The sequence below is a fragment of the Rhamphochromis longiceps genome, linkage group LG14 (genome assembly GCF_057381845.1).
Source record: "Rhamphochromis longiceps isolate RC_006_pf linkage group LG14, R_longiceps_female_GT1.1, whole genome shotgun sequence".
NCBI classification, from domain to species: Eukaryota; Metazoa; Chordata; class Actinopteri; order Cichliformes; family Cichlidae; genus Rhamphochromis; species Rhamphochromis longiceps.
In genome coordinates this window covers 7412231-7436939 of record NC_140570.1, presented here as the reverse complement: position 1 = coordinate 7436939, position 24709 = coordinate 7412231, and the positions used below count along the sequence as shown (strand labels likewise).

General features: G+C 39.3%; 1 protein-coding gene across 6 annotated transcripts in view; it reads left to right on the top strand.

Annotated features, from left to right (window-relative positions):
• ecel1 (endothelin converting enzyme-like 1) overlaps positions 1-21498 on the top strand; it is a 58522-nt gene extending 37024 nt beyond the window's left edge. For 4 of the 6 annotated variants that reach the window (XM_085380291.1, XM_085380290.1, XM_085380293.1 and 1 more), the window contains 11 exons: positions 1083-1181; positions 1737-1811; positions 4896-4999; positions 5970-6028; positions 10742-10793; positions 13999-14066; positions 14542-14690; positions 15832-15897; positions 16485-16580; positions 19642-19718; positions 19958-21498. In XM_085380291.1, the coding sequence (XP_085236417.1) occupies positions 1083-1181; positions 1737-1811; positions 4896-4999; positions 5970-6028; positions 10742-10793; positions 13999-14066; positions 14542-14690; positions 15832-15897; positions 16485-16580; positions 19642-19718; positions 19958-20057 (945 nt within the window). In that variant the 3' untranslated portion in view covers positions 20058-21498. The remainder of the gene's footprint in view (positions 1-1082; positions 1182-1736; positions 1812-4895; positions 5000-5969; positions 6029-10741; positions 10794-13998; positions 14067-14541; positions 14691-15831; positions 15898-16484; positions 16581-19641; positions 19719-19957) is intronic. The other 2 variants (XM_085380294.1, XM_085380292.1) reach the window with 1 other exon arrangement.
• The last annotated feature ends 3211 nt before the right edge of the window (positions 21499-24709 follow it).

Sequence of the window (24709 nt, the reverse complement as noted above, 5' to 3'; positions counted from 1 at the left end):
TATCTAACAGAGGTTTAGACACTGGTAGAAGATGGAGGAGGAGGTATGGAAAGAAACACCTGAGGCATGAGAATCTGCATCAGAAATTGCGTCTCTTTTTGGAGTCACAACCCAGTCAACATGGTTGAATCAGCACTGGTATACTATGAATCTGTCAATTATGGCATTTCCATACATCTATATGGTAGTTCAGGCAGTAGGGAGTAAAGACGTTACTGTCACCTCACAGCAAGCAAGTGTAGGTTCAAATCTCGGGTTGGCGTCCCCACTGTAGAGGTTTTTACAGTGTTCTCTTACCTTATAGCAGCTGGGGTAGGCTGGTCTAACCCCGAATTGGATAAGAAAGAAAATGGAAGGATGAATGGACACATTTAAATTTCATCTCATTTGTCACATGGTAAACTTCCTTGTCTGGGCTGGTCACAGCTGTTGTTTCTCTGCCTGCTGATATCAGCACTATAAACCTGCAGTTCAAGTCCCTTTGGCTTGATCAGTTTGCCCAGTGGGATAAAAAAAACAGCCATTAAATCGAAAGGTCACCAGTCACCAAAAATACTCCAACCTTTTAGAGTTGTTTTAGATTCTTTCTTAATTTAGGACCTTGTAGATCATGTTTATTAGCAGCCTCGCCATGACCAAACAAGTTTTTCACGGCTCGTTTTAGTATTATTTAATTTTTTCATTTGTGTGAAAGACCAAGACATTTTGTAATCAGTTTAGTAGTGGACAGTCCCCTCACAGTTCAGTTGTTTACCTTGCTTCTCCAAGTAGTTTGTCAAACTGTAGTCAGTAACTACAATCCAGCGTGCTACAGATGGAGCACAGGATGACAGGCTCACTGCAGATGCAGCTATTACTTATTTGCCACAAAGTATTTGACAGTGGAAATATATTTAAAGGGAGTGGAGCTAAAACAGTTTATTTCAGATAGGATGACTAAAGGAGCTGCACCAACACCCAGTTGTAAATAAGGATTATTTTTAAATGTGAATCATGCAAAGCTACTCTAGAATAGAGTACAAGAACACTTATGTGGGGCTTAAAATGAACACGTAATGAATTGCGGGATGATCTCTCTACAGGTACAGGAGCTGGTAGAGGACATAAAGCACTCTCTGGACCTCCGGCTGCAGGAACTTGACTGGATGGATGAAGCCACCAAGGATGCTGCTAGAGCAAAGGTTTGGAGCACTAACTGAGCCTCTGCATCACAAACACGACTTCTGCTAGATCCAATTAGTTTTTGAAAAGGATTCAATTATTTCTTTGCGATTCTTTTCTTTCCGGGACTTTGACTGATTGCTTGTTAGATAGAAGTGTGTGATAGAATACATCTAGGGCTTGACATTGAGAAGTGAGGATTGCCTAATCCGGATCTCTCTGTAGTGCTGATTTAGGGTCTGCACTGGAAGATATCCCTTCTAATACTTTTACAATCTGAAGTTATAATCCTTTTAGAGGGCCATGCTGAATATAAAGAGCTTCCCTGTAATCCTATTACATTGGGTTTGCTTGATTAGCAGATGCTTTTGTGTGTGTGTGTGTGTGTGTGTGTGTGCGTGCGTGCGTGCGTGCGTGCGTGTAGATGTGTGTGTGTGTGTGCTTGCGTGCTCTGTCAGGGCCTGTGTCCTAAACTAAGTGTGTATGGGTGCTTATTAGTTGCTGTGGGGTGTTTGGTTGTTTGCTCCCCACTTTTTCTTCCCTTCAGCTGTCATTTTCTTTCTCTTCTCACCCAGCTGAAGCACATGATAGTGATGACAGGATACCCAGACTTCCTGCTCGAACCTGAGCTCATTGATCAAGAATATGAAGTGAGTCATCATCATCATCTTTTTCACTCTGCAGCATGCGGTCATCCTTACCACACTTATGCTAATCCAGTTGCCCAGCAGCCTGCTCTACCTCACTCTGTCTTTGTCTTTACAGTTGTTTTTCTATGACACATTATTATGGTATAATTTAGCATAGTAAAGTGCATGTTTATCTTTTTATTTAACATGCAAAATTTCGGTTATTTACTAAATAACAACATAATTTTTAGTTTCAAACAAGTTTTTGACAGGATTCTAAAATATTAACCCTTCTTTTTTTATAACATGCGGTCTGATAAATTTGTTAAGCACTTTGTTAAGCATTATTTTTTATACCAGACTGTAATTATGGATTGTATTGTTGTTTATTTAGATACTTTAACACGGGAGTCTATGGGGACTCGCTCCGTTGAAGTGTCCTTTTAGAGAAACTGCAGTTTTTGGCTTCAGTGTTGGCTTCATTTTTCAGCCCCAGAGTTTTTGAGTTCCTCATCACTTCACATGTGTGAAAGACTTTGTCCACACTATTGTGTGTTCACTTAAAGTAACATCGCTAATGCAAAAATAAAAATAAAAATTAAGCTTTTGAAGAATTCCTTCCTTAAGTAATGTGTTACAATTTAGGATGTCATCAGCAGATAGTGAGCTTAGCATAGGCAACAGCAAGGGGAATAGGAAAGAGCTAGCCTGCTTAATCCAAAGGTAACCAAACTGATTGTCTCCTTTAACGCTCATTAGTATGGTTTATCTTTGTTTTTGTATAGACTAAAACACCAAAATATATGTCAACAATTTCATCCATTATTGAAGTAAGTGAAAGTTCTGTTCCTCAGTCTGCTACCATCATTTTCAACAGATGTGCATTTTTGTCACAAACTCACAGAAGCTCATCTAGCCCTGTGAGACTCAACAAGCAAAAAAAGCAAGCATGAGCAATGGTGTGTTTATTGCCAGTGTAAAGGATGGAGATGTTACAAAGCAAGATACATTACATTTTTTTGCCAAGCGAACAGAATCGGTCTGTGTACAATAAACTACTGCAAGTGCATTTTAATGTCAGGACTGAGGCGCCACTGCAGGAGGAGCAGTACTGCCATGTACTGGAACAAAAATAAGATCCTCCTAGTCAACGCAGACTACCACTATTTATTCATTTTATTTGCCACTATTCGTACAACTTAATTACCCCACAGCATGGCAGACTTTCACAAACAATATAGAAATATTTTACAAATGAAGTTCGGCACAAAGACTGGACTCAGGAAGGAAGAGCACATCTGAAGCTTTAATTAGCAAGTTGCAGTTGAAATGTTTAATCTTTAGAAAACAGCCATTTCCTGGCATCTGGGACATAAAATGGGACTGTGTAATTTTTACGTTTTTGTTGTTGTTTTTTGCCAAATTCAATAATGTAAAACATTTTTATTGACTGAGGTGTTATAGTGTTCGTAGAAAAGCTTGACCTGTTGCATAAAGCTATAGACAGGTGACAAAGGACACGAAGGAAACTGGCCCACAAAATGCTGCCATGTTGGTTCTTTAGAGCTAGAATTGACCATATTTGTGTGCGTATGTGTATGCAAGCTACAACCATAAACTGAATCACAAAAACAAATAAACAAATAGAATTTTATTCACCACAGTGAGAGAACTAATTAATCCCATTAAAATGTTACTAAAGTCTTCAACAGCTTAAAGTGGAGAGGTTTGGGTTTGCAACTGAATAGTTAAATTTGCATGGGACACTTCCTACATAATAATAATAATAACAATAATAATAAAAATTAATAAATAAATAATACATCTTATTCATAGGCACATTTCGGGACACTCAACGACACTTTATAAGTAATGAAATACCAAAAACCAAAATGACAGCTAGAAAACACCTTAGAAATAAAAGTTGATACATCTCAGAATTGAATAGTCAATAATTCATTAAAAAATAGAATACGCAAACTTAAAATGATGTGTTTTAGGAGTGGCTTTAAAGTTAAGGAGAGAATCAATATTGCAAATGTGAGTTCCAAAGACGAGAGGCCACTCGGCTGAAATCTGTTTGGCCCATGGAAGTCAGAAGGAGTCAGGTGGCATAATGAGAGGTTATATAACAGAGGGGGAGGATATCAGAAACATAAAGGAGTGGTGATGATTAGGTCAGATCAGCGAGATACAGAAGTGCAAGATTATGGAAAAACGTGAAGGTAAGGCATGGAATCGCAGCATTAATTTCGGTATTTTATAGGTGAAGCTGTTGGAGGACAGAGGTAATAATGGTCTGTGGAATTGGTTCTGGTAATGACAAAAGCAGCTGAACCAATGTTCATCCTGTTAAAGTATATGTAGAAGTTTGTGTGGCAAACTAGAGAGGATACAATTACAGTAATCAATACAAGATGTAACCAGCACATATACGAAAATAGCAGTACTGTTAGCTATAAGGGATGATACTTGATTAATATTATGCATGTGCTATTGAAAACAACACCTAAACTCTTAACCGATTGAAGAATTTGAACATTTTATTGTCAGTGCTCAACCGGTCCTTCTCTGGATGCACAGCACAGCATATGATTTTCAGATCTGTCTCATACTTTTTTGAGCTTGTTATCAGCTGCTAACTCACAAATTTTCCCCTTCTAACGGTACGTTTTGATTGCCACTGGTGAACAGCTGCACAGTCATGACTGTGTTTGATAGACCCTGTATTTCATCATAGAAATACAAGTGATCAGTGGCCATTTTCTCTAAAGAGACGAGATTTCAGCTTTCTTCTTCAGCTATTTGTCTAAAAAGGGCTTAATAGACTAGTGGTTTACACATTCACCTAACACTGCCTGATTCAACCGTGGGAAGAGACACAAATTCTTTAGGGTTTGCATCAGAAAGGGCACCTGGCATTATAGTCAAACCTGTAGCACTGCCCACTGTGGAAACCCAAAAGTAGCTTTTGTGTCTTATGTCACAAATGGTAAAAGATGGAAGAATCTGATGGGCATGTTTCCAAAAATGTGATTTTATTATTGATTCATAATGTAATGAAAGTGTTCTCATTCTGACTCATTTCATATGTTTGCTGTGCAGTTCGACGTGGACGAGAAGGCCTACTTCAAGAACATCCTCAACAGCATCAAGTTCAACATCAAGCTGTCTGTCAGGAAAATTCACGAAAAAGTGGACAAAACAGCGTGAGTGTCACAATTTCACTAGCACAGACACTGAGCTGCACCGGTTCACTGACAAGCACTGCGAGCAATTAAACAAGGCTCTCAGTGGATGCTGCAGTTCACCGACTGAGAGTGTGTTTCCGACATGGCAGACATCCTGTACATGTGTCCCCATGAATCCCTTTCTAGTTGGACACATTTGTTGACGTGCCTGTAAATTAAAGCAACAGATACCAGTCGACGCACACAGCTGCAGAAAATCCATTTGATTTACTTATCTGCAGCAGCCAGGCAGGAGAAAAGTGCTGTGGGACATGCAACTCATTTTTCTAAAATACAGCCCCGTATGCCTGAATTGAATGCCTCTCTGCTATGACAACACATTACAGTCACATTAGTATTCCAAGGTGCTCAAAACAACTGTATCATTAGCCAACACTCAACGCCCTGAAGAGTTAAATCACACACTCCCTCCTCGCCTTATCATCCAAAAAGTGAACCTTTCATCACTCACTCGGTCTTGTCGCGGTGAAATAAAAAAGGAAGAAAGAAAGAAATACTACTTATTTTCATTGTGTTTGTCTCCCCTCAATCTCTGTGCAGTCCACACGCAGCCATCATTCTCTCACCCCTAGAACAAGGGCATCTCACACTTTCAGCGTTAGTCATTTGTGGGATTTCGTGACAATCGATTGGACTGGCTTTAAGTGGATTACCATAAAGGAACTGTCCGTGTTTTCATATGCAGAAAGGAGCTTTAGCCGTGGGACCCCACACACTGAATACTTCTCACCAGGGGGTTTAGAGAGAGACACACACACACAGAGGTGTTTTTGGATTCTGTTCCAGATCTGGGTGTGTTTTCAGTGGTGATTTCAGTGTGTGTGTGTGTGTGTGTGTGTGTGTGTGTGTGTGTGTGTGTGTGTGTGAGAGAGAGAGAGGAATCCCTTCTGTAAAACCCTGTTTGTTTGACTGTTTTTTTTCTCCTCAGGTGGCTTCTCCCCCCACAGGCGCTTAATGCCTACTACCTCCCTAACAAGAACCAAATGGGTGAGTGTGTGCCTTAACAGTGTATGTGCTGATATTTCTGTATTCTCTGTCATCTGTTTCCTCACACACACAGACAAACGCAATCCTTCCTCCATTTCCATTCTGCACCACGACGTGGACTGCGCATTAGTTACACACAATTACACCATGTTGCCGTCTGTTTCCAACAAGCCAAATACGATGGCCGCGAGAAGAAGGGAGGGGGGAAAAAATCCACCTCCTCATATCATATTCCCTCTCATCGCTCACTTTCTACTTCGATCTCCACCTCACATACCTAATACCCCCCTGGAGGAAAAACAAGCAGTAACACCTTCCCGAGTTTTAACAAATCTAGCCTTGCCGTGTCACCCCTCCCTCCCCCTCATTTTCTCCCAAGATTGGCCCGCTGCTGGCGTCTGCCTGCCTGCTGGATTAAATCTCTTGCAGAAAAATCAATGGCCCGCTCGCAAGCTGATGCTGGAGGACAGGAGGATTCAGACAAACACAGTCATCAGGACCTAGACAAATTTTTGATTTCTCTTTCTTATTGCTCCGCTTAATCCAGTCCGCCGTCAGCTCTTCCTCTTCTTCCCCAGTATTTCTTTTCATCCAGTTTGCTCTTCTATCAAAAATAACGTTGGCCTTTTTAATTGCACGTGTGACTCTTTGGCTTCCTTTACGCCGCATGGAGACAGATCAGCGGTTTAATTAAAAGTTCCTATTTAACACTCGTATATACACTGGTGTTCAAAGAAAATTGTAATTGCCATCCTAAGTGTATGCTAATGTTTCTCACAGATTGCATCAGATAAGATTGACATACGTAGGTGATGATGTAATATTGCATCAGCTGCTTCTTTGAGCCACATAAGCTCACAAAGGGTTGCAGTCATCGGCAGTGAACTTTTCATTTTGTTTTCCATTAACCACAGCAGTTTGGGAGCTTCTGACACCACTTCAGTTGTATTGACGTGGAAATGTTATGCTTAGCAAAACTGTTGTGTAAAGGTTGTAAAACTGATTAATTGCAAGATATATTTAAGAACACTGTTTATAGGGCCTGTTATTGAATTCAATAAGTCTTTTGTTTAAAGTACTATTTTGGTGCTAGTCAAAAACGTATAACTTACTCTCCAGAAAGGTGGTGATAGTGTTCCACGCAATCAAGGTTGACTGACCATCGTTTCTTGGTTGATCGAAAGGTCCAAAATGAAAGTTATGCTCATGTACCACCAGCACCTGCTTGATGTCTTTCTTGAACTTTCTGAGCAAAGGATTTTTTTTGATGCAAGAATTGCACATCTTTTTAATGTTTGAACAAAATAAATCAAACAAATGTTATTGCTTAAGAAAAGATTCCACAGCCTACCAGTCTCTACTAGGTCATAAGGATGGCAGTTACTGGATGTAATCATGATAAATAAGATACCAAAAAATTATTCAAATAATGATGATAAACTACATGAAGACTGCTCTGTCTGCACACTGCTGAGAAAGGATATGCAGAGTTGTTTGAATCTGATCCTCATGCGGAAATGTGCCTAAAAACCTGAAAGTTCCATTCTGCCTGGTTTTAATTAAATACTAGATTATTATTGAAGAGCAGGGACTAATCCAACCACATCCAACCACCAGCTGAAGAGTTTCAGGACGGACCCAAAGTTTTGGCACAGTTTTGGCTCATCCACCCATCTCAATGACACATTCTTTCAATCCAAATAAATAAATGTTCCAACAATCACAAATCCCACAGCCAAAACACGTTTTTCAGCATTAAATTTAGCATTCAACTTCATAATGCAAACCTTAGCATTTGTAGGACTTTTTTAAATATTCTCCAAAATTTTGTGCTGTGAAAGAGGAACAATACACATCCAATAAGGCCAGCCACAAAAAACATTAATGTCCCCAGCTTTCAGTCTCAAAACTCACACTTTGCCTCTTCATTAAATGCTGACAGTGGCCTTTTGACACTAAAAGAGATTCTGGTTCTGGTGTAGAGCGTTAGTAAATCTGGCCCGTGAACTTTTTTTTCAGTTGACTTCTTTAAATATTTGTAGGGAGCCACCCATGCAGCCAAGACACATGCAGCCAATCAAGATATTTTTAAAGTGAGCCAATAGATTAGCAGCATTTAAGAGTGTTAGCCAAATTATAGAATTGAACACAAGCTGTGGAGCTCCACAAATCACTTTGATGTAGTTTTGCTTTTCCTCTCACAGATTTGTACTGTAAAAAATCCAATCTCTGGCAAAATGCAGCAATTAAACTTTGTAAGTGTGTAAAATTAATGTCTGGCTCTTAAACTGCTATTTATTAATGTTGACTTTAATAAATAGCAAGCAATACATGGTATACAGAAACCTTTAAACATGTGACACAGTTATTAAGTTCAATACGCAGATAGGTCGGGCTCTCATGGTAAATAATGTTTTGTGTTATTCTGCTCATAGTACAAGTCAACTGTAACACAGATTTCAGGTTTACACAGTGGAGTAGTTTATAATAACGCAGCCCACCTCGGGAGGAATCCTGCACTCATCCTGAGCTGTCAGATAGATTTGTAGCTCTGACGTTAACTCTGTGAAAAGCTGTAGGAGTCCAGACCAGTGAGTGTGTAAGGGAGAGAGATGGCATCAAAGTTAAAGAAAGAGCAGGAAACTATAGGAAACTATCCTACAGGAAAAAATGAGAAAGAGAGAGAAGACAGTGCCAGGGAGGAGAGAGGTGTAAGCAGTATGTAACTGATGAAGATGGTAAATCGCATTACTTCATGTTCTCAACTAAGTCTGTAATTAAACAAATAGCACTACACCTGTGGCTGTGATATATTAACTGGCATCTGCAGACTACTTGTTTATCTAGGAGAGACAGTTGTCTTTATGCACAAAATAACAATATTGTTGTCGAGAGTAATACTAAAAATAAAATGTTTTGGAATCCAGGGTTCCTGCTGCTTTGTGGGGATTTTGAACAATAAAATTGAGAAAGATATTGTTTATTAGGTGGGCAAACCTAACCTTAAAGTAACCTTGTTAACAAAACAACTTTTCTTAATAGGTTTATATTTAGAAAGGGATCTATTTTTAGCTTATCCTTCTAAAGGACCAATAGCTTATGGTGATTGTGCACCCATCAATAGTTCACAAGAATCGTTACTCCTCCTACAGTATTGGTCAGATTTGCACACAGTGATCACCTGGTCATCACCCAAATTGTCCTCAATGCCAGGGACATATTTTCTCTTCTACAGGTGCTTTTTCATTTTCACAAGAATCAATACTCTTCATACAGTATTGGTCAGATTTTTGTAAAGTCAGATGAAGTAGTCCTGGATATGATTGTTTGCGAGCCTTTGACCACTCAGTGGATTAACGCTCTCTCCAGCCAATGACAACAACGCTTATCACTTTCTTTTTGTACTTTCAGGACCTTTAGAGAACACAGACAACATGACGCTTAACATCCTGTAAACAGCCTGTCAAACACAATCTGATACATCAAGATTTAAGGCTGGATTAAATTCAAAGATTGACAGCTCCAAAGGGCGCCAGGAGCTGCCATTTGAAATCTCTTTTGGACTTCTAGAGATGACAGTGTTTTTAACAAACTGAATGTTTTTTGAAGAGTGTATGAAAATGTGGAAAAGTTCAAGAGATTAGAGACTTTGGTGAATCCAGTTTATTTTCTGGTAGAGGCAACAACTTGCTCCTAATGAGACTGGTTTCTACATTGCTTCTGCGGGTTTGCTCAGATTTTACAGCTGTGGTCAGATGTTTACATGCATTCATCACAGGCATAAATATCCTGTGTCCTCTGTGGATTAGAGAAAATCCTAAATAAATGCAAACTTGTGCATCCAAATCTTGTTTTTTGAAGCCATCTGTGTTCTACAGTTAATAATGATTTTATGCAAACTTATTATCACAGCTGTACATTTGGGCAAATAGAGGTAGTTTCTGTAACTGTCCTCTGCAGCAACTGTATTATTAGGTTCTAGATCAGGGCTGTCAAACTCACTTTACATCGTGAGCAACATCTACCTCACTTTGATCTTTAACGGGGCAGATCCATGAAATTGCCCTTTCTGTCAGCGTAAAGAAGTTTAACCACACACTTGGGCCCTGGGATATTTTAATGTAAGAACAAGAAAAAGGCACAAGTCTTTGGGTTTAAATTGTAGAAATAAAGGTGTAAAATTACAAAAAAAATCAGATAATTATTGTACACAGTAATTGTTATTGAATTACAATAATAATTTTTTAATTCACAGAAAATATCTTGTTTGTTTTGTTTTATTTTTTTTTTACTGTCGACACATTGTTAAAAATAGACATTTCAATAGCAAATTGTGAAAAAAGGAACTCTCAATTGTTCATTTTTTACTCAGTTACTTTAGTGTTGTATGAATGTTCACGGAGGACAAATCAGTATGAAAAGTTGTAAAACTTATGGACATGTATGACTGTCGAGGAAGCTGTTGAGAGTGGCAAATTAGAGTTTCTGCTGTTCTAGATAGTTCTGTGTATTGACATATTTATATTAATACCCTGGGCATGGCAGGTATAAAGGTTCAGTGTTTTCCATTTCCTTCAAACAGTTTTTCTTTCTAAACGAGTCTCTATTCTATCAAGTGGCTAATTAGCACATTTTAGGGTTTAGCTTTTGGTTTTAGCATATCAGAATTTTAAATGACTGCCTTCGTGTTGCTTTTTTTTTTATCTCTTACAGTCTTTCCTGCTGGAATCCTTCAACCCACTCTTTACAACCCAGAGTTTCCACAGTAAGTAGCTCTCTTATGCTTTCTGCCTTTTCCCTGCTGCTGTCTGCAGGGAGCCAACAACATCCCCACGGCCACAACAAGGTCATTGAAGCCTGCGTTACTCCGGGAAGCCTCTGCTTCCCCTCCAGTCCCACCACACCTGATTAAACCAATTTAACTACCCACCAAGAGCTCAATTACTGAACAAGGTCCCGCTAATGGAACAGGTGTCATTTAGAGGTCACCTAAATTTGAGCCCATTGAGTAATATGATGGTGCATGAAAGCAGACAGCCTCCCCGTCTCTCTCTATAAGTCCTTTTTTCTCAGTTGTTTTTAAAATTATGAAGTTGCATTTTTCTTAAAGGATCAGGCAGTTTTGTATGTTTTAGACAGTTAAAAATTAATACTGTATATTTAATGATTTCCGGCTTTTCAAATGTATCTTGCTGCAGATAGTTTATCAGAACATACCAAGAGTTCATGGAATACCTCACTTCCTTTCGAGCCACCACTTTTTTTCTACTTTAGTCACACAGATGTTAACAGATCGTTCGAAACATAATGAGTTGTTATGGCCACAAGGTAAAGCAGGTTTTCGTGATTTATAGCAGAAATGTTAAGCTTTATTTCCCGTGTACCCTTATACTGTGACACATACTTTTGACCATGCAGGGAATCAAGAAAATCCAAAATAAATTCAGATTTGGTTTCGAAGTTTTATTTTTTGAAGTCACTAAATATGTGTGCTGCATAATAATCATTCCACCTCCACCAAAGAGATCAAAGAAATCATTAAAATCCCCAAATTACATTGATGTCCATGATGAATTTAAACATGTGACCACAACTGTTCTGACCACAACTCTGCGCATATTAAACATGGCCAAAGTATGAAAAAGTAATGTGTGTTTAGGCGTCATACTGCTCTAAATAGTAAGTTTTCGCCCTTTCTTCTATTCTTGGCTCTGTATGATGTCAGACAAAGCAGCTATCATTGACTGTGGTCAGACACACAACTCCTTCTATGAGCATTTAAGCCCCAGCCACCTCCTGGTCTGTCTTTTGTTCAGCCAATCAGAAGAAAATCTATTTTAAAGTTGGAGACACTACAATAGCTTATTACAGTCAGTGGATGGTGTAAAGGCCTGTGGCGGTTTTGAGACAAACAGGAATTACTTTGAACTGCTATTTTAAGCTATTTTACAGACCAAGAATAAAAGCTGAAATGAACATAACAGAATCTAAGTTTGATTTGTTTGGATTAACTAACCAATTAGAAAAAGTTTTGGAATTAAAGAAATATAATTGTTCACGGTGGTGGCAAAGCAGTCAAAAGTAAGCTTTAACTCTCCACAAGTAGTTTTTCATACAGTACTCATGTGAATTAGAACTAAACTATTGCCTGGAAGGAGGGAAATCAATCCAGAGAGTTTCAGTGTGGTCATAAAGAAAGCATTGCAGTGCGGCACTGAGGCAAGAGTGGGTAAACAGCTATTTTTCCACTCAACACTCAACTCTCTTTGTTAACCAAAGCAGCAACTCACTGCCGCCACTACTGAGCAGCATTTCGAGCAGATACATACAATACAGTCCAAGTAGCTACACCTGCTGCATTCATACAGCTCCTCTGAATAAACACACACACACACTCACAAATATGGGCTAATTGGACCTAACGGTTGGTGTGCCCAACATTAGCTAACATTTCTATGTCTTCATTAGGGGTGATCACTACTACTTCCACTACCTGCTCCCATGCATGCTAATCAATATTAATTAATGATTGTAGGAGAGCGAGCGTGTGAGTGTGTGTGCACCTGTCGCCGTGAAGTTATTACTGCAGTAGCCCTAACCTCCCATAAACTCTCCCTATTTCTCTCACACACACACTTACACACACACACACACCGCTCTCCACTATCACGTCAAGTATAATGAAGCTTCAATCAGCCAGTTAGTTTAGCGAGGGAGTTGAGCCCAGTGTGAGGCAGCGTATCGACTAGCTGTCAGAAAGTCATTTTCAGATGTAGCCATGTGAATAGCCCCGAGTCTGCCCTCTCATCGCTCTCCATTTCTGCATGTGCTGCAAAGACACCTCACCCCAGCCAAGGGTGAGGGTGAAGGAGAGGTGAAGCGACCTGCTGCCTTCTGGGAGCAGGGGGCGACAAGAGAGAAATGTATACGAGTTGTGGGCATGTCCCTGTTTTACTTGGTGCTGAATTTTTAAAAATGATGATTTACGTTCACAGTGCAGCTAAAGGTCCCAGCGCTTATTGTTTCCTCACGTCAAGCTAAAATTTGATGTTTTCTAATCAATTGAGCAAGGCAAATGTGATAGATAGCAATCTGAACCAAATTAGATCTCAAGTGCATCTGTTTTTCTTTTTTTACCTAGCTTGGCTGAGCAGATTTCCTAAGGAGGACAACGGGACAAGGGAACAGAGAGAAAGGGCTAAATAGCTGACTTTAATGAGACTTTAAATCAATCAAAAGGCACAAAGCCTTGTTCTAAAGTCGCGGGAATGTACATACTGTCCAGACTTTGGACATCTGTAATACCAAGTTCAAACTAGAACATTTTCACCTGAACAGATTTCCAGTTGCACGGAGTTCCATGGGTTGTAAATAAATGGATACAGTGGCACAACCCAGCCTTGGTGCCTGTAGTCTAGAAAGGTTTCTCTAGTGACTGAGCTAAGCGGGAACATGGGGTCAGGGCCAGTGAGCAGTGGACTGCACAACCCAACTGTGTCAAATTCAATTTCCAAATGATACAAAATGGTTATAGCATAACAGTAACACTAGTACTTGACCATTAACATATCCAGTCTCTCCCCCCCCCCCCCCCCCCCCCAAGATTTAGCTTCCAGTAGCTTCACACTAAGCTAGGTTTTTCAGGTTTACCACTTATTTAAAAAACAGATATAAAACTACCATCTTCAGCCAAAACAGTATACTTTCCAAAGGACCCACCAACTTTGGTGAGCACCGTTCTCACAATTCAGCTGGAGAACAATAGTGACTACAAAAACAGTGGATGAAGTCAGCAAAATGACAGCAAATCTTAAGTTTTCTACCATTTATCAGTTTGGATTGTGTTCAGTTGCAAACAGTCCGATAAAGAATGTTTATACATATACAGTGTACAGTGTAATATCCAGGGAGCTGTCAATATCAAGAAAGTTTGAGTTTGTGTAAGGTTCATCTTTCTCCTTCCAACTCAGGTCTCTGAATTATGGAGGAATAGGAGCAATTATCGGTCATGAGCTGACACATGGATACGATGACTGGGGTAAGAATCACAAACCTTTCACCCATTACCCACTGCAATAAGATCTGAACATCTATAGTTTTTTTCCCCATTTGTGTTACCATCATTGCATTGATAAGTTGTTCTGTGATTTATTTTTATATATATAATTTATTACATTTCTATTGGGCAGATGTGCAGCAAAGACTATTTTGAGGCACAATCTTTAACTTTGGTTTCCAGTCAAATGCGCTGCCCTGTGAGATCCACAGAAAAAAAAAGCAAAGCTCCTCTTCCAGATTGTCCACCATCAATTGTAAAAGTACAAATGTAATTTGGCAGGACCGTTTGTTCTGTTGGCTCATGAACAGGATACATCAACCACTATCAACTCCACATCTTTCAGTGTTTTGCCACTAATGGCTTGGGCATGCTGGGCAGATCTTTGGACTGTGAAGGAAAGTTGCAGGTTGTGTTGTCTTCATGCTAACACTCGCCCTTTTGCCCCTCATCTTAGTGATGCAATGGTTCATGTCCCTAGGGGGCCAGTACGACCGCCATGGTAACCTCAAACAGTGGTGGACCGAAGAGTCCTACAAAAAGTTCCAGAAGAAGGCCGAATGTATTGTCAAGCTCTACGATAACTTCACTGTTTATAGTCAGAGGGTGGGCTTTCACACACACACTTTTCGAGTCGCTACTTGTGCATACAATTTTTACAGTAGTACGACATATGTGTTTTTGATTTTAGGTTTATATAGAAAGTTAGTGTCCTTCTGTGATTTGATGCACCTTGATTTGTTAACTCTGATCAATGCTACTTTTGTTGTCTGAGCAGAGCTATGATTACTGTATCTAAAGAAGTGCTCTGCCAATTTTAGAGACAGTATGAATCTGTAACTGACCTAAGTCAGGTCTAAGAAAATAATCTAGAGCCAGTGTATAAGGATTTACAAGTTTTGAATAAAAAAACATCACTAACTATTGAAATGGTAGCAAGACAGTTGACATAAGATTAATGATATCTCAGATGTCAAAAAGTCAAAAACTTGGTTTCTGCTACTTCACTTTTGACCATTTTATTTTTAATCCATGTCTCTCCAGCCTATCAGCTTTAAAGAATACGAACTTTAATGGTCTCGTAACATGTTACTAGGTATATTGCCTTGTGAAACACCTAATATTAATAGCACTTTATTTATGTACTTTTTTCAAATGTAAAGAATCAGACTGACATTTTGAAAACTGCATTTATCCATTTTAACGCGAAGAGTTAAAGATTGATACCACTTTAACATCTGTAATTTAAATATGAAGTTTGGCCTAGCGGATGATTAGCTTACAGTATGTGGCTTAGTTCAAGCTAAGCAAAGGGAAAGAACTGGGTTCATGACTCTCCACACATGTAGGCCACGTAGGAACCAAACAATTATAAAATAACCAAATTAGTGCTCTTTAGAGCTCCTGCATGGGTATTTTTTTTAGTTAGGGATAGCATGACGCTAGCTGCTACCCCACCTTTTTCCAGACATTTGGCTAAGCTTAGCTCAGTTTCCTGGGTTCCTGGAGCCTATAGATACATGCAAAGATATGACAGATAAGATTTATTTTTAATCTCAAGTGATGTAATTGGAACAAAAAATTTACTTCCTAAAAGCAAATATGTTTCTGTGAAATGGTACAAGCTGTAAAAACAAAACCAAAAAAATAAAAAAAAATAAAAAACTGTATTTCTACAGCTGAATAACTGCATCCCTTATGTACATGACATACTGTAAAGTGTTTTACGACTTACCTTTGTGTGTAGGTGAACGGCCGTCTGACACTGGGAGAAAACATAGCAGATATGGGAGGGCTGAAACTGTCATACTATGTAAGTTCCGACTGATACGATCATTCTTCAAATTTGGTCACTGTGTGGCTCCAAGAAATCTAGAAATTAGAATTCACTCTTTTAGTAGGCAACCCATGAGTCTCTGCTCTGTCTCAAAATCCGCCTCTCTTTATTCTTCATAACCACTGTGCTTTGTTTGCATTAAAATAAAGAGCAGAAGTGCCCCTGAATCACGATAAAAGACAAACAATTTGATTTGAATTCCTTTTTACTTGAATACTTGCATGTGTGTTTTCTCAGATAGTGGAAAATCCAGGGTGCGGCATAATTAATTTTCATTTTGAGCAGCCCACATTGAAATAAGGAGTGTTTTGTGCACACAGATACAAAAGTTAAAAGGAAGCACATGAAGGCTTTTAAAATAAGTAAATGGTGATACTGAATGCACCAGTAGGGTCATAATTCCTGTTAGTTGAGTCAGCTGGTTAGACTGATGGAAGTAAACATAATGACTGTTTTATTAGAGGTCCTGTTTGGTTTTGGTTCATATTTAAACTTAAAAATATATACTGTTTAAGACACAAGTTGAGCAGCTACCATCACACTCTCCTTCTCTCTCTGCCCAGGCATATCAGAAGTGGGTGAGGGAACATGGTCCAGAGAGACCCCTGCCTGGCCTCAAATACACCCATGAACAGCTGCTCTTTATTGCCTTTGCACAGGTACACCAAAGTCCTCTCCACAGAATTCACACCAGCGTATTTCATTACATTTACATATTAAATCCTTCCGCTGCCCTCCTCAGCTGGAGCTGCAGATCACAGAGGGCAGGTAGGAGCTAATGCTTCTAACATTAGCTGATGGCAGCATTAACTTTTGGAGGGATCCAAAACAGCAAAAGTGTTGACGACAGTACAGTGTCTCTGAGCGCCATACCACCCATGTTCCTCGTAACTGTTATCGTTGAAATTCATGGATTAATGTAACAGAGGCAAAATCTAGACACGCTTAATAACGCAACATGCAGTGTTTTAGGACATTTTTCAAAAGCTCTTGCCACAGGGAAGTGATTTGAAAGTCGTGTTATGGGTTTAGATTTGTTTGAAATGTCGTGTGTGTGTGTGTGTGTGTGTCTGTGTGTGTGTGTGTCTGTGTGTGTGTCTGGAGTGAATAACAGGCATAATTTTTCGCCTGAGGCAATTCAACTACCTCAACCAAAATGAATGTGGTCAAGTTTTTGAATCTGCACAGCAGGCCAACAAACAAGCTTTTTCACTTATCAAAGAACTTGTAGCAAATATCAGGCTGCATATAATGTATTTTTAAGGGTTGCTTCTACTTTTTGGTAAACAAAATGACAAAATTATGTTTGTTTCACTCAAAGTGATGTCCTTAAATTGAGTTGCTTAAAAAATTGGATTTGTTTAATTTCATGTGTGTTTAAATAGGACATATAGACCTCACCTCTATACTATCCAGTATTGTCTGATCAGTTCAAATTTTGGCAAGGATTCATTTTATTACCAGTTCTTTGCCAGAAATTGTTAATATTTGACATTACAATATGCTGCCAGATCCCTATAGTAAGTAAAGGATGAATGTAGAACTTCAGTAACCTATTTCATTTAAAGTAAGTATTATAAAATTAACTTGAATTATTGAAAGTTGCTTAGCAGGGTAACGATTCCTCAAGAATCCCACAGGGCCAAATATTTAAAAACATTTCCATGACTATATATTCATTGTATACATTTACGTTTGTATGCATTGCAAAAGCATGAAGATTTGTTAATTTGGGATTCTAAATTGCGATAGGTCTAGTGATGAGTGTTAATCTTTTGTCTGTTTAGCTGTGTTGTCTAACACATGGACTGGCAAGTTGCTCAGGATAGACTAGAGGAAGAAGAGAAGTATTTATGCAGTCGAGCTGGAACTGACTTTAACCACAATGGATACAGCTGAGACATTTAATTTAGAGTTCATAACTTGACACGGAGCTCTGGGTAATTTTACCTCATCTGGGTATTTTAATAAAACTGTCTAAGATGCAATGCTCCCTCTAATTTTTCATGTGTCTGAGTGAACACACAAACTCCCTGAGCGGTCCCTTGGACCACTGTGAGCAACATTAGACGTGTGCACTGTGGTCACGCCAGCATCGAATCCATCCAAGTTACATCATTTATTTAAATAATCAAATTACAGCATTTATGTTAGACTACTTTTAATTAACTGCTTTAGCCCACTTACAATGAAAATTGAAAAAAAATCCTGTTCATGACCTGTGTAGTATGTTAACACTATTGGAAGTAAAATTAACTTGAACTCCAAATTTGAAAACACAACTTTCTTTCTTTTTTCTTTTTTTTTTTTATAAAGCTCTGACTTGTATTATGAGTATGAGTCTGTGGTCTGGGAGAGAGTCCTGTAACTCTGTCTGCAAAATACATTATATAATGACCAATGTTGTGCAATTACTTATATATTTACTTCTTCAAAAAAGTAACTGAGTTATGCTAACAACAAAAAAGTAACTGCTTTATGCTAACAACAAAGTATTTTGCAGCTGTTTACCTAAAAATGCAGCCAAGGCGTTTTCTTTTTTGTTTGTTTTTTAAATAAACATTTCAAACTATTTACAGAACAACCAGGTGTTCTGCATCAAATTTGATGCCACACAAATCATTTGTGCCACTCCAAAAATAATTTCTGTCCACTATGAGATAAAGGAGAACATCACAAGCCTGATACCTGCAGGCCTGACAACAGGAGATGTATCACTGCTGTAGCACCTGTAACATTCATTGTTCTGACACACACAACAAAACTATTGACTACACTGCACACTAACTACACAAGATTTGCGCTAAACATCACAAATCCCTCACATCTCAAAACACCACCGTCACTCCTAAAACTTCCCCCTTTCCTAAACAGCTAAATGCCATGTTGCCATATAATTTTTTGATTGGTCGACATGGTACTTTTTTCGACGAATAGGAAAGGGTGGGGTTTTTTGGTTTTGTTAACATAACTCTGGTTTTACGTATAAAGTCCACACTTTTTCTGTCAATTGTTCCGTCTGTCCTGTTCACATCTCCAATGGTTGTACACGCTGTCGTTAACGTGGCTTCGCTCCACATCAGCCACGCCGCTTTGCTAGCTAAAACACCAGCACATAAAGACGCTGTCATAGCCTGTCAGCCCGTTAGCTGCGTATATACGAATGTGAATCGCATTATTGGCTGGACTATGGGATAAGGTGGCATCATTCTAATCCCATATGGGAGCAGCCAGTCACTTAATGACTAACACTGCAAAACAGAATTGTTAAAGTTTTAATTTTAATTTCATTTCAGGTTAGATTTTTTTTTTGAGCGCAACACAGATTTTCTGTGCGCAGAGACCGTGCCAGCAGTGCACAGTTGCGCGCGCAGCTTAGAGGGAACATTGCTCAGATGTGTTGAAGGGAATTATTCTCGTAAAACTGCTAACAGCTCCAATTAACTACAGGGAGCTCCAGCTGCTTTTTATAAGGGCTCCTGAAAAGATCAGGAAGTAGACGTTCATCTGAAAAGTACCTGCTTTAGCTCTTAAAACAAAAAGCACTGCACTTCCCTCTGAAACGTTTTGTGGTAGAAGTATTTAGTATTTTTTAAAAAAAAGAAATAATAGGTAACTCAAAATAGTATTTAATGCAAGTCACTTCCTCAAATGGGAGAAAGAGAATATATTCAGCACAGGCTGTCCCACTTCAACTAAAGTGCAATGTTCTCTTTTCAGAATTGGTGTATGAAGAGAAGATCTCAGTCCATCTACTTGCAACTGCTAACTGACAAACATGCACCAGAGCACTACAGGTACTGTGAAACACACCTGGATGCTGGGGTGGTGGAGGGGCCACTGACATACCAGAGGGAGAGATGGGGAATGTTGGTGTGGGTAATGTGGGTACGATGCAGTGCAGCTCAACTTGCCAGTTTGAACTACCTCAGAATAGGCACAATGAGGCTGGTTACATTACCTTTCTTAAGCTTTTCTTCATTTTTTTTATTCTCTGCATCACTACTAGCGCTTCCTGTGTTTCCTCCTTCTGTAGAGTGATCGGCAGCGTCTCTCAGTTTGATGAGTTTGCCCGTGTTTTCCACTGTCCGAAGAGTTCCCCGATGAATCCCACACACAAATGCTCCGTTTGGTGACCTCTCCATCTGGCATGGGATGACCTTCATGTTTAAACTCCAATCCAAACACCCACTCCCCTCCTACATCACCAGATCCAAAAGGATGGTACAGCGTTCAGCCCTTTCATGACTATGAAAGACACAGGAAGGAAATATATATTTTCAACATTATCATCATATATGTTGAGTTCTTATATTGATTGTCCATTAATAACTGTACTAATCGAACAAAGCATGGGTCACGTGACCATTTATTGTGTATGTGCGTGTGTGTGTGTGTGAGTGTGCGTGTGAGTGTGTGTATTATATGATTATGTATGTATACACTGTATCATTTGATTACATATATTTTTCTATGTTTACATTTATTTTCAAATCATCTATTTTTGTATTTAGCTCACACACAAAGATCTCCCAGTTATTAGATTTTTAATCAAGCAACATGTTTTCTCACTTGTTTCTCTCCTTTGTAGCATCAACTAGAAAAATTAATGCTCAGTGAAGATTAAAAATTCACAACTCATGTGATTTCAGTCCAGAATGTAAACTGACCGATTTACAAGAAAGCTGAGATGAGTAGCATCCTCGTGCCTGTCAGATCATCAGTGTTCTCTCTGTTTGGTATTGGATTTGTGTCATACTGCTGCACTCTTGTGGCTGCAGAGAGCAATGGTCAGTGTTCAATCGTCATGACTGTATCGTCTGGCATGCATTGGTCTCTTGTTATTGTGAGCGTTTGTAAAGTTTTTTAAATTTGTTGATTTTTTTTTTCTTTTTAAAAAAAAACCACACAAAAAGAAGAAAGTAGACTCGTGTTTTTCTCAGGATGTGTAGCAAAGTGAAACGCCAGATGGATCTCTCCATTCAGCCTACATCTCAAAGGAGCCAGTATATCAATCAGTCAAACATCAGACAAAAGAAAAAAAAGATTGAGTTCCCTCACCAGAATTGAAAGCACATGGAACAACATGAGCTCTTTCTTTTCTCCTGGAGAACTTCTGCTATTGGACACTTCACATTTCCCATGTTTCCTCATGAACTCTGAGCAATTTCACACAACCTGGGACTCATCATACATTCACAGTAACTGAATGTATGATGAGTACATATAACGCAAGCCAACATACTGTACATTAAAGTGCAGCAATGATAGATGGAGAATCGTGCGTTTGTACAGTGTTACTTTAAAAAAACAACAAAAAAACTTTTTGTATAAGGAATCTGTTGGTACAAAAAATTGAGACTTTTTGTACAGTAGAGGATTAAATAAGATGTTATGGGTGTACAGTTTGTTTTGAAGAGAGTGCATGTTTCCATACTGATCGACATTCTAACTCTGATCTATAAACATGGAGGACATCGCCCACACACTTCTGACTCTACAGCTGCTAGTTCACACGTGGCTGCTGTCTCTTCCTCTCTGTTGGTTGCTGTTTAATGTCTGAATAAACACAAAGGATCGGTGTGAGGCTGTCTGTGTGGGTCTGTGTGTGTGAGAGAGAAACATTACTCCTCTGTGTGTCAGGCTTTAGCACTGTGAGTGTGTTACCTTGCGGGCTTGTGTCCTCCTAAGATGAGAGCCAGCTCGCTTGGCCTCCCAGCACTGGCTAGTAGAAGTCCACCTCTGCCACTCTGCCTGCTGTTTGATTAGAACCTGCACAGCCTGGCTGGATTTATGGAAGCATGTGCACAGCAGAGGATAAACAAGCTGAGCAAACCACAAGGCTGTTTCAAGTGAGGAGGTTATCAGAGAAACCTGTGTTTCAATCAGTCTGGCACACTCAAATACCCAGTGCTCTTTCCAGAGTTCCTCCTTTAAGATTTCTCTTTACTGCTGCACTGTAAACAAGAAACTGTGTGCAGCATGGGCTCCACTTTTCGTGCATTTAAGATGTGTGCCCATAAAAAGGACCGGTTAAAGGTTTTTCACTCAATATGAGCAATAAGACTTTTATTAAGAGAATTTCTCTTGCTTCCAACCACTGAGGTGAAAACACCACCTATCACCCATACTGTCCAGTTTTTTGTTCAAATCTTTGCAATTTATCCTACTTAGATGTCATTCTCAATTAAATCTATTTTGTTTGTGTGACATCTCCAAATCTAACAATCCAATGTATGAATGCATATATACAAGGCAGTGCTGGCTTCACCTGTGCAAAGCCAAACCACACTAACTTTAAATCTGCCCACTGTCCTCTCTGGACCACTTGTTCACTCTGTAGTAGCTCTGACCACATCTGTGCTCTGTGATTTCCCCACAGATCAAACAGCAAATCCCAAAATTTGTGTGGCAAACTGATCCAACCTTCACTCTGAAGATCATCACTGGTGATAGACACACACAGCAGTTCTCAGTGGAAGAGCGCATATGTCCAAGCCCAAAGGTGGCACATGGGGTTAAATGCACTCAATATTCTTTCCAGCATTGGCTTGTGCACCTTGAATTTGTACCCCAAGCTGATTGTGAGCAGGGAGTACGAGTTTAAAGTCTCGAGGCTTCCGAGTGAGAACATTTGCTGCAAATGATCAGCACCGTGGTGTGTGCTATTGAGCTAAATGAAAAAAACCAAGATCCAAACCAACAAAATCTTTGCTCGGCACCTGCCCTACTTGCCAGTTTCCGCTCCCTGTGATTTTTTTCCTCTTCCCCCAAATGAAATTCAGACACAGCGGAGAACAGGAGTGCTGGAAGCAGCGCAGCACTCCTGACTTGATCTGCCACACTGCATCCAGATGCTGCAGTCGAGCTCCTTGTTGACAGTCTGGCTCTGGGGCACAAATTTATGATGCACAACCTCATTGTTGAATTTGTTGGTTTTTTAACTGTAGAGTGTCCTTATGCTGATACTTGTGACTGGGTGCTCCACCTGTGGGCTTGGAACTGTGGACACTTCCACTGACAACTGCTGTTCGGTCTTTAAGTTCACCAGGCGATGATCCTCAGCATAAAAATTGAGTCATTTTAATGCAGAAGTCGAGGTTTCCTCTGTGTACAAGTTTGAAGTCAGTGGTGAGATCATAGAGAGGGAGCCGTTCAAATGTTGCAGGAACACTGGAAGCGGAGCAGCACTTCCTAATGACTTAAATCAGATACTGTTTTTGATTTCGGTGGGCAGAGAAGCAGAACTTTTTGGCTGGACTTTGTATAAGAGGATAAAACAAAAGGATGTCTCAATGTTTAGACTCAAAACCATTTAGATATTTCTAGACGCATGGATGGGAAGGACGTTTTTCATTTGAAGGGACATTTTTGTCCATTTTAAACAAATCAAGAGACTGTGTTTTTCATGTTGATTGTGACTCTGAAGATTTAAAGAGAACATCACCAAAGACTGAAAATATCCCCCACACATACATCAAAAGGCCCAAACCTTTAGCCAGCAGTGCTTTAAAAGATCAGTGTGGTTCTCTGAAAGACTTTGGGGATTTAATAATGAAAAAGAAGATAAAGACACTTAGAGGCTTATTCCCACACATCAAATCAGGAGTTCCACGTGACTATTTTGCAAAGCACAAGTTGCAGAAGGTTTTGCTAACTAGCCTCAAGGTTTCAGTGGCTTCAAAGAGCAGCATCATTTATTTAAAGGAATAGCTGAAGCTTCACCTTGAACCAACAGGCAGCTGAGACAACAAACCTTTTAATGTCAATAAAAAGAAAATGAAAAAACAGGCTCAGCTGTACACATTTCACATGGAGTTTGCTGTGACCCTCCTCCTCCTCCTCATGCAGCTTCCCAATCCCATATCCTCCTATAAAGATCTCAGTCCAGAAGTGGATACTAATATCTAGTGTGGCTAGAACAAACATCAGTGCTGCAATCTCAATTTAAAAGAAACGCCATCAAAAGCTGTTTTGTTCTAATAATAATAATAATAATGGATTGGATTTATATAGCGCTTTACAATGCCACTATTCATTCACTCTCGCATTCATACACTGTTGGAGGCAAGCTACGGTTGTAGCCACAGCTGCCCTGGGGCAGACTGACACTCTATCATAACTCGAGATTGTAACTGTTAATATTCAGTCCAGTGTCTCCTTCAGAGTTTCAATTAGATCAGGTTGGAGACATTTATTTTTATATTAGAAAACAAATTATATCATTTTAGATTATATAATTCATTGTGTTTCATAAGTTGCTTAAAGGCAGCTTGAAAAAAGGGGAGATGCTAACTAAAAATGGCCCTAGCCTAATTCTTTATTCTGTTCAATTCTGTTTTATTTATATGAAGCAACAGTCGCCTCAAGGTGCTTTATATCGTAAGGCAACGATCCTATAATAATATAGATAAACCCCAACTATCAGATAACTCCCTATGAGCAAGCATTTGGCAAAAGTAGGAAGGGAAAACTATCTTTTAACAAGAAGAGGGCTCAGGGAGGGTCCAGCCCTCTGTTGCAAAAAATTGTGAGAGGAGGAAGTCGGGAAAAAGACACACTGTAAAGAGCAGCAGAGATTATTAATAACTAATTATTAAATGCAGAGTGGTGTATAAGCACATAGTGGGTAAAAAAAAAAAAAGTTAATTCTGTTCACCACACTGTGTTTTTCATCTTATGTGCTGGTTGTTCATACTCATGTACCAGCTTTGGCAGTTTTTGCCAAAGTGAGTTGAAGTGTTTCACTCCAGGTAAGGACGAGCATGGTCATCTGGTTTTCAGAGGG